The sequence below is a fragment of the Megalobrama amblycephala genome, linkage group LG14 (assembly GCF_018812025.1).
Source record: "Megalobrama amblycephala isolate DHTTF-2021 linkage group LG14, ASM1881202v1, whole genome shotgun sequence".
Lineage (NCBI taxonomy): Eukaryota > Metazoa > Chordata > Actinopteri > Cypriniformes > Xenocyprididae > Megalobrama > Megalobrama amblycephala.
This window is the reverse complement of record NC_063057.1, coordinates 19,742,431-19,754,754: the sequence shown is the minus strand read 5'-3', so window position 1 is coordinate 19,754,754 and position 12,324 is coordinate 19,742,431. Positions and strand designations below refer to the sequence as shown.

The window sequence follows — 12,324 nt, the reverse complement described above, 5'->3', positions numbered from 1 at the left end:
CAGAAGTAAAGATGGGCAGAGCTGTGAAAGAGTGCGTAAAAAGATTGTGGAATACTTTAAAAACGATGTTCCTCAACGTCAAATTGCAAAGGCTTTGCAAATCTCATCATCTACAGTGCATAACATCATCAAAAGATTCAGAGAAACTGGAGGAATTTCTGTGCGTAAGGGACAAGGCCAAAGACCTTTATCGGATACCCGTGGTCTTTGGGCCCTCAGACGACACTGCATCACTCATCGGCATGATCCAGAAACCGCTGTGCCATCTGCAGATGCCAACTAAATCTCTATCATGCAAAAAAGGAAGCCATATGTGAACATGGTCCAGGAGAGCTGTAGTGTCAAGGCTCATTTAAAATGAACTGTTTCAAAGTGGAAAAGTGTTCTATGGTCAGACGAGTCCAAATTTGACATTCTTGTTGGAAATCACAGACACTGTGTCCTCCTGGCTAAAGAGGAGGGAGCGTTCAGTTCAAAAGCCAGCATCTCTGATGGTATGGGGGTGCATAAGTGCATACGGTATGGGCAGCTTGGAAACCCATATCAGTGAAGAATAGGACCAAATTTCAACACCAAAACTCCATAAACTCATAACCCTGATTAGAGCCCGACCGATATGGATTTTTGGGGGCCGATGCCGATGCCGATATTAACTCGAAAAGAGCCGATTTATAAGCCGATATTTTGATTTTGAAAATAAACTGGATATTAGACCCATTTCCTATAAACTACACTTACACAACATTCAATAGCAAAATATCTGCCTGTTCTATGTATGTGGGCTGTATAAACCATTTTCCAGAAGGGATTATGTTAAAAAAAAAAAGCCTTAGATTACAGTCTCAATGACTAAACAATTGCACATCAAAAGTATATATTTTTTAATGATCAAAAAACAGTCTGGTTTTAAACATTTAACAGTTTTACTTACTTCCAGTTGAAGCTGGTTTTAACAGTCTGTGTGTGTACTGTAAATAAATTATAATACTAAAGTTAAAGTAAAAGAGCTATACCAAACAAATTCAATATTCCACAAAACCATGTCAATGAATTGAAAATAAAATTAAAATAAGTTAAATGTATAGCTACATATAAAATAAATAAATATAAAATATAAAATAAATAAATAATACCAAAATATAATTTAAACAATGTAGAATGTTCTCAATATATATACAACAAACACTGCAGATATATTTAGAATAAGTTAAACACTAACGTTATAGTTTGACCTCTTATTAACGTTCGCGCTCTTCCACTGATAAACATGGTAACGTTATTAGCTTTGTGGCTAATCTAATATAGCAATGCATTAGCGGCTGTAAGTGATGTTACAGAATATTTAGAAGTGATAATGATAGGACCGTTAGCTAGAACTACCACACTGTTTTTATATACAGTGTATGAACTAAATCTACAATCATTTCACATGACGAACGACAGACTCACTGTCAAAAGAGTACATCTCCGTGGCTCGGCTGATAGCTTTTTTCTGTAGTGGATTTCTGGTGCTGTTGTCAACTGGGGAGTTGCAGAGCTCCCTCTGGTGGGCAAACTATGCAACACTCATAACATGAGTGAAGCATGAGACTCTGTTTCTCATGTTTCATCGGCCGTTATAAACGCCGATGCCGATTTAAATGCAATTAGCTCATATCGGCCGATAATATCGGCCGGCCGATATATCGGTCGGGCTCTAACCTCGATGACGTCTTCATGCTGTTTTGCAAAGAAGAGGAGATGCTACACCATGGTAAACATGCCCCCCTCCCAACTATTTTGAGAATTGTAGCATGGATCAAATTTGAAATTAGCTCATTTTGTGCATAAAATGTTCTCAGTTTAAAATTTCTGTTTAAACATTTGTTATGTTATCTATGTTTTATTGTGAATAAAATATTGGCTTGTGTGATTCGAAAGTCTTTAAGTTTTCATTTTATTCAAATTTAAAAAAACGTCCCAACATTTTCGGAATTCGGGTTGTAGATGAACAGTTGTATGAATACAGTACATTTATTTTGTAGCATGGTTACATGTAATAGATAGGCCTATTTATGGAATATACATGATATCTGATAATGGATCCTTTTGCATGTGATGGCTCACATGATGAAAGAATGTCTGTATGAATGAGAATGACAGTTTCACTGAGAATCATCTCATCAGTCTTGATCAGCAAGTCTTGTACATTTAGTTATTGTGCAAATTGTATACAATTTTACATACTCTTTTGCACAAAAACATGTACAACTTGAATAAAATTATTAAGAAATTAAAATCTGGTAAGAACAAGATACAAGATCTGAACTTCGGAACTCATTCAAGAGCCAAAGCGATGGAGAAAAATCATTCTCTTGTACACTAATATTTAATAATAACCCCAAAATGATTTTTGTAATACATTAAAACCCTTCCATTTTCCTGCTAACACAACACTTTGACAGCATGCTCTTGGTATTAATGCAGGTGTAGCTATTCTTCTTCTATTTCATCAATGTTATTGGCTGTTAATGAATAATTCTCACTTTCTTTCTCAAGTTTCCTCACTGAATACTATCTCAGCACTGATCTTAATACTGTCTTAGCCTGTGGCTGCTGTTCTAACCCTAATGATTGGTCTAGGTTGTTACTTCGCCTCTTATAGGAATGGTACCTTCCAGTCTCTCCATGTGCATGAAAAGTGACAACCATGGCTCCCCCTATTTCTTCCTAATGGGCCATCCTAAAGACACGGTTTGTAATAGAGTGCATGCGTTCTAACACACCAGTCCATCATTCTTTCTTGGAGTGCTGTGGTTTGGATTGGTTAGTTGTACTCTCTTTTGTGATTTTTCTTTGTGTGTGTGTGTGTGTGTGTGTGTTTATATATTATTTATTTTTTATGTGTATGATAGCATGTAGATTTTATATTTCTATCTAAATTAGCCATTGTTGCCAGGTAAAAATCTAGTTAAAAATTATCATGTTTTTAGTAAATGAACAACACAGTGATGAATATTTTGTCATTTTATTTTGCACTATATATTTTGTTTTGCAATGTAATTATAAATGGTAATAAACACCCATTTTACCTGCATATATTTTACTAAAAATGTTCAAATATGCAGTGCTACAGAACTTTTTTAGTGATGACACAAATCATTGAACACTTTAATGAAGTTTAAATGAAGTTTAAATCAGAGATGCTACTTAAATTATCTCTGTTTTAGCGCTCTAGTACTTACAAGTTGTAGCACAAGAAAAACTTGCCTACCACTGTGGTCTTTAGGACAATTAATGGTGTAATAAAAAGTGCATTAAAATCATTGCGATAATAACATTGATTAATTTTATATCACCAGCTAATATTATTACGTTTTCATAAACTTACAGTTTACTAAGTTTATTGTAGCTATGAGATCTCTCTGTTTTTCTTGTCGTTTAATACATTTGGCATTGAAAGAGTCGCAGCAGATCTACTCTTAGACCAGGGATGAGCAACTTCAGTCCTAAAGGGGCCATCCCTGTTTTGGACGCACATAAACTTAACATTTTTGTAACTGAATCTCCATTGTGATGAAAACTTAATGCCTATGAAGCCACTGAAACAACCCTGTGTGCACTTGCCTTTGAATTCCACTCAAACTCGGCCATCTCTTCTCATGCGTTTAGTATCCCACTGCGATCTCTGTGGCGCCACAAAAGCCTAGCTGAAATACAGTCATCATGAGATGGTTGTGTCAGCCTCTATGGTTTTATATTCCATACCTGTCTTCTATTTCACAGTGAAGAACCCTTTATGAGCTTGGATTCATCTTTTTCCTCTATAGGCTAGTGATTTCTGCTGCACCTGGGCCATATAAATGAGAGAAAATTTACCCCAGTAGAGTAAGAAAAAGCTAGCACAGAGACACAATGATACATTATTGTTTACCCTTGCTATATTTCTCTGTACTTGAAGCTTGATGATAAAGCAATATTGTTTTAAGTGTTTGTTTTCTTCTGTTGAAATGAATTCCCAGCCAATTTGTCTGTTAGCACACCTTAAAATGGCCGCCTGGGTGCATCTGTGTTGCATAGGTTGGTATAAAGCTGAGCAGTCCTCAGTGTATCCTGCAATATATGCGGTGACAGGTAGGATTAGAGATGTATAATGAGAATATTAAGGTTGGTGACCCTCTTTCAGTTTGGGTTGTGGTTGTGGATTGTGGGTGTCACTCCAATATAAGCATCTCGGTATGAAGTGATGTGTGTGTGTGGGGAGGCGGATATGAGGAGAAGACAATGGGGAAACCTGATTATTCCACACCCAGTAGACACATATGAAACTGGTTTATTGGCTGAAAACTATCACATTTCCTGTCAGTAAAGGAAGCTGGTTTTGTATGGTATGTAAACAATGTAATAGAGTGCTCTGTGTCCTTATAAAAAGTGTCAATTCCATGATGCACTGATATTATCAGTTGGTAATACCATAGTACTTTGATATTTACCATGGTACTGTATTTTACTTCAACAAACTTCAAACATACTTTATGGAATTATCATAATACAGGTCCTAATCCCATAGCATTTTCATTGTACCATGTGCCAAAAAAACAATGGTAATACCATTGTACTTTTTGGTACTTTTTTGTTAGTGTGGTTCGTGTGATTTATTTTTTTTTTTCCCAAACCGGTTCAGCGCAAACCCCGCCACACAGCTGATTCTAACGCATATTGGTCATGACAATCTCAGTGTCGACATAACACTGAAACAAATACTATTTCCTAACCCCAATCTAAATCCTAACCTTAACCTATCATCATAGCATTGGTACTGTAGATAGCATTACTGTTTGTTGCAATCGGATCCATGATATTTCTGAACTTTTCTTGCAGGGTGGGGTTTGCCCTGAACTGGTTTGGTGGAAAAAAAATTACGATTTGTGTGGTTCATGTTCGTTAGTTAGCACCTCTTTGCCAGTGTTAGATTTGGTTCCACTATTTTTTTAATTCTGGTGTGTGAGTGTATTTCCATTTGTGCTTCTTTCTCTTGATATAACTGTTGTCATGTTTCCCCAGCAGATAGTCCCGCCCCATGGGATGCTCACACTACAGCCTCCCCAAGTCTGTCGGAAGTAGCACCACCCCTCGACAGCTTATCTAATCCATCAGCTTCTTCTCATGTGAACCCACCCACTGACCCACCTCATACATTGTCCTTGGAAGCAGCAGGTCCAGACTGTTCCCAGGGTCCTAGAGGCCCAGAGAGTAGGGCTCTGGAGCAGACCAGTGTGGGGAAGAGGTCAGCCATGGCAGGTGGAGTTGGGGGTGGGACCAAGCAGAGGGAGGGCAGCAGGACCAACCGTCGCTCTAGTGGAGGGAAGGTTCAGCAACAATACCTTGATGAACTTGCAGGAGAGCCCAAATCCCACAAAAGCAGCCGGGCGAAGTCCAAGGAGCGCAGGAGGGAAAGGAGCAACACGCCATCTCGAAAGCGAGACTCGCCCAAAACTTTACCAACTGACACCAATATGAATGGGGGAAACGGATGCCTAGATGGTAGCAACAACCAACAAGGAACTCTGGTGCCATTCAAAGCCCTACCAAAGGAACCAGAGAAAGGGCAAATGAGCCAAGAGAGTCGTCCCAGCCACAACTCCAAGACCAGCAGCAGTGCATCAGGCAGGAAGGCCACAGTATCCCCAGGGCCCTGGAAGATCCCTGGTACGGACAAGCTACCTAGTACCCTACGCTCAGCCACCTCCACCATCAGCAGATAACATCTCACCCCAATCTTAGGCCCAAGTTTAGACCTTACTTTTGGCCTTGACTTCTTTCAGTCAACTCTTGGACCAACATTGGGCCATGATCTGCCTTTTTTGGGACTGGTTGGGCTTGGACTCTGCTTGATTGCTTTTCACAGGCTTGCTCTACTTAGTAGAGATCTGTTTTAAAAATGACTAGGTACCACCCTCCCACAATCCTCGCTAAAGAACTTTCCATGCATTTCTAGACAGAGCATTTTTTATTTATATTTTATTCTAAGTTATTTTAACAGATATGACACCCACCACCTTAAGAACTGGAAGCATTCACTCCAAAAATGGAACCACGGTAGAATGAGTGATGCATGTAGCGTGCTAAAAGAAACCCAGACTGGTTTTGAACTGTTGGGGAAAAGCACTCAAGACTCAGAGATGTACATGCATAGAAAACCACTTACTGACTCTAAACCACCACTGGTGGCTACAGCAATTTTTATACACTTTCATAAAAAATGAAGAATACTGAAGGAGTTACCTGACATACAGTTTTTGTGTATTTGAAGAATGAATATGATTAAAAAGATTCTATATGAGCGGACACTCGACTATGGAACTCTGCCTTAAAGACTGACCTGCAGATGTCTGTATAAGGGTTGGTAAAATGAATATAGAAATAGATATATTATATGACTACATATATGTGAGACATATTGTAAATATGGTCTTTATACACCATTGTGACCCCATACTGGAGTACTGACATCATACACAGTGTAAGTTAGAAGAGTGTAATCTAGAATTCATTCCTACTCAACTTTAAGGTGCGTTCCCACTGACAGCGATTTAAACTCAAGTGGTTGCTATAGGTGTTCCTACTCAACTCAATATCGAACTGTAAAAGGATACAGATCACATGACCTTCACTGACATTGGTAGTTGCCACCTCCAGTTCAAGATCTCAATGGCAACGGCCGCTTGTGTCACTTAAAATCGCCAACCCTCATTGATGATTAATGACTTGCTGAAAATTGCTATCAGTGTGAGCACCTCTTGAGACCACTGATTGGTCAGTTGCTCTTTCTGAAAGGAGCCATTGGGCTTTGACCTTCTCTTGGTTCAATCTATTCTCCCTTTACTTGACTACATGAACAAAGCAATTTGAAGGAGCCCAAGGTTTCAATGAAATATAGAAAGTTTTGATTAGGGCAGAGTGCCTTATGCCAGGAGTGTCCAATCCTGGAGAGCCACTGTCCTGCAGTTTAACTCCAATCCTAATTAAACACACCTGACCTGCTAATCAAGGTATTCGGAATTACTAGAAATGTCCAGGTAAGTGTTTTGGGCCAGGTAGAGATAAAATATTCCAGTGGGCCAGTGTTTTGAGATAAAATATTCAGTACATTGGCTCTCCAGGAGCAGGATTGGACACACCTGCCTTATGCCAACCACTTTATTTGAGCTCCGAATCCTAGGAAACGACATCAAGACAAAAAAAAAAAAAAAAATGCAGGGTGCTATAAATTAATTTGACCAGTTCTGTTGAAACTGTGCAACAGTAACACCAGAAATGAATAAGTATGTTGCTGTATCCCTATCTCTGAATGCTGATTGGTGTCTAGATCAACTGAGAGGCTGGTTTATGTCCACAGTATAGATATATCAATATAAAATTGAAAGCTATTTTCGTACATAGATAGAAATAGAGTTGGCAGTCTTCTAAGAGAAGTGCAGATATTTATTAATGATATCTCTGAGAGGAGTTCAAATGTTTGTTGAGCACTTTGTCTTTAAATAGACATATATACATATAGAATGCAGTACTGTTAAGAGTAAATGCTGTGCATCCATGATATTCATTGAATATTTCTGAGGAAGTTAATTCTCAAAATCCTGCTATAAAGATTTGTTTATTAACATACCAGTATAAAATATTGTGTGATGGTAAGTCTCTTTCACATGATTCACGTCAGGGCTTCAACTCACCTCTCAACATGCTTGTTGTGAAAACATCATGCTCTTTGCACTCTTTACAAAAGGGTGATTTTTACAAGCTTGCTAATAGCAAATTGTGAGAGCAAATGAAAATGGTGACCAATGCTATTTTGTCATGTGTTGTTTTTTCCGAATGTCATTATCTACCTTTGACGCTGTGCTGGGGATACTGTAACTTCATGTATTCTATATACACATGGTCTCTCAATCTCTACTAGCTTAGCTAGAAAGCTAAGATGTTATCTTGCTAAGCGAAGGCTAACTGAAAACTCAAAGAAACCATTAAAAGGTCTCAGCCAATGGAATTTATGTAGGGTTTCTTTGGCTACGCTTTGAAATGACAACAGTAAATGGGGTCAAAGTTGAAATATGAGAATAGGAAAATCCACATCAAAACAGAGGAGCGATAGGCCTATCATTGGAATCACTTTCAGAACTTTTTTTTTTTTTTTCCAGCTGATGAATGATAAATACATTGACAGCCAATCAGAATCCACCTGACTTTAAAGAGCTCAAGCAATTTAAAGCAGTGGATGACAAAACTGTAGTGTGTGCTTATAATATTAAAAAAAAAAAAAAACGTTATTGTCCGTTGGTGTGGAATTGCTGTGTGCATCAATGTAGCATAGTTTATTGCTATAGTTATCTTTAGTTCTTGGCGTGAATGAGACTTGATACTCTAGCTCAGGGATGGGATACCTAGAGGGCCACTGTCCTGCAGAGTTTAGCTCCAATCCTGATAAAAACTCAACTGCCTTTAGCTTTCTAGTGATCCTGAAGACATTAGCTTGTTCAGGTTTCTTTGATTAGGATTGAAGCTAAACTCTGCAGTGTCCCTCCAGGACCGAAGTTGCCCATCCCTGCTCTAACTTGATCCATAGAATTTAATGGACTGGGGAACGTTGATGCGAGTCATGTGAAAGGGCACTTAATACCTGGCTTTAAAATGTAATCAGGAATGTTATAGTGTAACCGAACAAACTTTAGGTTACATATGGGCCTCATTATACATTCTTATCCTGCAGTGTATTTGAATATTTCGCATTTTTGTGAGTTATGTTGCCATTAATGTCACTGTCATTAATAAATACACCATTTCAGCATTACTTTAAGGTGGAATGGGTAATTTCTGTGCAACTGGATGATTTGGCATCAAACAAAACTACAAAACTGGGCTAACAAAATAGCATTGGCTCAACCAATTGCATGATTTTGAGGGAGTATCTTCATTGTTCAACCAATTTTATGACACAGAAATCACACACCCAATGGTGCTTCATTATGTATTTTTCCTGCAATACTGTCAAACATTTTGTACAACTACTCACTTCTTTTATAATTTTATTAATTTTAATAATTATATACATGTCAACTCCGCTTCCCATCTAAAAGGACCCCAGAGAAGACCTCATCCGTTCTATCCATTGTCATAATATCGTCTCTACAATATTCATCTCCCACAGTCATAAAGCGATGACTGGTTCCACTGATGCTCTTTGACAACTGTTGTGGATGACAAGGAGAGCTGACAATGATCTAGTCATTACAAGATAGTGCTAACAATTCTCTGATAAAGACAAATTAATTGAAGCACTCCAAAAGCGAGCGTGCCTCAGTGGCTATTAATTTCTGAGTGATACAACCTTAGAAATCCCAGACAGACATTGTCAAAGCAAATGTATTTTCCATAGAGTACCAGCAAAGATTGTGCGTGCATAAGAATGAGCTGGATCACTACAAACGCTTTAAAATCTCTCCCTAGTGTTAGACAGGAGCTTGGTTTAAAGTACAAAATAATTGGAGTTTTACGAATTAGGAACAAAGAATCTTAAGGCCAGAGATATACTCTGCGCAAGTAGGCCTACGCAAATATTTGGCTAGCTCATTTGTACATCTTTACGGAGCCCCGCATTGTGTGCAAGATTTACTAATTCGTTCCCTCGATTTACTAAATCGAGCACACATGTTCCGTCTGAAACGTGCGCATGATTTACGTCATTTCAATAGAAATCTGGAATTTGCTGTGTGCTGGCGAAAGATTTCCTCAACAGGTTCAATCAAGTTGATCGATCGTGGTTTTGCTGTGTTTGTCTAGCTGCTTGCTTTCAAAGTGACGTCTGTGTGAGCTGTGCTTCATACATCGCTACACTAATTATAATAGACAATGAAGCTTTTTTGTCCATGAAAATTTGATGACTACACATTCATTCAATTAGCTAGCTATTAACATGTCGAATGAACTTCAAAAGCTGACCTTAAACTTTTGGTCAACTGACGCTAATTTCCTGATGCTAATACCGCGTTAAGAAAACACGTCATGTTATGAATTGCATTCTGTACGGAAGAGGATTAGGGCCAAGCAATAATAAAAAAATAAAACCATCTCGAGATTAAAGTTGTTAAATTTCGAGAAAAAATTCGTTAAATTTCGAGAAAAAAGTCTAGATAAAATGTTGAGAATAAACTCGTTAAATTACGAGAAAAAACTCGTTAAATTTCGAGAAAAAAGTCGAGATAAAATGTTGAGAATAAAGTAATTAAATTACGAGAAAGAACTCGTTAAATTTCGAGAAAAATGTCGAGATAAAATGTTGAGAATAAACTCGTTAAATTACGAGAAAAAACTTGTTAAATTTCGAGAAAAAATCGAGATAAAATGTTGAGAATAAACTCGTTAAATTTAGAGAAAAAACTCGTTAAATTTAGAGAAAAAAGTCGAGATAAAATGTTGAGAATAAAGTCATTAAATTACGAGAAAAAAGTTGTTAAATTACGAGAATAAATTCGTTAAATTATGAGAAAAATGTCGTTAAATTTTGAGAAAAAAGTTGAGAATAAAGTCATTAAATTATGAGAAAAAAGTCGTTAAATTACGAGAACAAATTCGTTAAATTACGAATTTGTTCTCATATTTTAACGACTTTTTTCTCGTAATTTAATGACTTTATTCTCATAATTTAATGAGTTTATTCTCATTTTATCTCGACTTTATTCTTGAAATTTAATGACATTTTTCTCGTAATTTAACGAATTTGTTCTCGATATTTAATGACTTTTTTCTCATAATTTAATGACTTTATTCTCAACATTTTATCTCGACTTTTTTCTCGATATTTAATGATTTTTTTCTCGTAATTTAACAACTTTAATCTCGAGATGGTTTTATTTTTTTATTATTGCTTGGCCCTAATCCTCTTCCGTAATTCTGACATATTTTGGAAAACAACAAGAAAATAATGATTAGCTTGCGTACTTGGCAGCATTTGCATTTGTATACTTGTTTAGGCTATGTTTCTGGCCTTAGGGTTTTCATTTTGTAGAGTAGCAAGTTTGTTTAAAAAGAGAGAATAGTGTCAGTGCTTTGGCACTGCTTTTCCATTTAATTTGTCTCGAGTTTGCCAAATGCGGAAGAGACGTTACCGAAATGATTCAGCCTAATGAGTTGAGTTGATTTATCGGTGGCGCCATGGCGGCAACGCAATGCCCTAAAGGGGCTCTGTATCACTGTGTAGAACTTAAAAAAACAGTGTGGTTCACCCTGTACAGCTAAAAATTATAAATATGACACTATGTACTATGACCTAGTCACAAAATCTGTAAGTGAGCTACTATTTTTATGAAATGCAACTCAATGGATATATACTTACTTTTGCAGAGCTCTTGTTTACTGTATGATATTTACTGAAATACTGTCAAATAAAACCTTGACATGGTGTAAAGTATTCAAGTAAAATGCAAGTGTTTTATGAGTGTTTTACTTCATTGTTGGTCTGCACTGATTTCCTGCTGCACGATTTGTAATCATGTAAACAGAAATGGTTAAACGGTCTTTATTCGAAAGAAGATGCTGAAGTTTTCGTAATTAGAATAGTTCATCGCAGTGTTGCCAGACGTACGATAATTTTGACCTCTGTACGATGTACGATCAATAATGAAAAAAATCACATAATGTACGATAATTTCAGAATTTTGTGACACTTCAAATGATGGTTGTTGTAATCATAGGACTTCTATACTCATTGATCTAGCTGTGGATCCTCTACGTCATGAATGTAAGTAGAACATGAACGTTGTGTTATTAGGCATGTCTTCAATCTAATCTCACCTTAAGTCTTCTCGGCCAGTCATCGTGGAGAATGACACTCTCTCACGAGCTCAAGTTAACGTTCCTGCCGCGGCACTTAGGTCAGTTGTTTCCCACTAAGGTACTAGTTATTTATATATTGTGGTAATTTACAGGTCATGTCAAAAAGTTGTTGGTCTAGATAAATATCTGTATTCTGTATGTTTGGCTCATCAAGTCACCTTTATTTATATAGTGCTTTTTACAATGCAGATTGTGTCAAAGCTGTACAGCAGCTCTAGAAGAAAATAGTGTGATGTCCAGCTTAAAGGGTTAGTTCACCCAAAAATGAAAATTCTGTCATTTATTACTCACCTTCGTTAATCTTCGGAATGCAAACTGAGATATTTTTGTTGAAATCCAATGGCTCCGTGAGGCCTGCATAGCCAGCAATGGCATTTCCCCTCTCAAGATCCATAAAGGTACTAAAAACATATTAAAATCAGTTCATGTGAGCACAGTGGTTCAATATTAATATTA

At 37.2% G+C, this 12,324-nt stretch overlaps 1 protein-coding gene across 15 annotated transcripts in view; it reads left to right on the top strand.

Annotated features, from left to right (window-relative positions):
• magi2a (membrane associated guanylate kinase, WW and PDZ domain containing 2a) overlaps nt 1-9,504 on the top strand; it is a 287,991-nt gene extending 278,487 nt beyond the window's left edge. For 5 of the 15 annotated variants that reach the window (XM_048156798.1, XM_048156796.1, XM_048156799.1 and 2 more), the window contains one exon: nt 5,044-9,504. In XM_048156798.1, the coding sequence (XP_048012755.1) occupies nt 5,044-5,744 (701 nt within the window). In that variant the 3' untranslated portion in view covers nt 5,745-9,504. Of the gene's footprint in view, nt 1-2,622; nt 2,734-5,043 lie in introns of all 15 variants that reach the window. The other 10 variants (XM_048156802.1, XM_048156804.1, XM_048156809.1 and 7 more) reach the window with 6 other exon arrangements.
• Nucleotides 9,505-12,324: the final 2,820 nt, after the last annotated feature.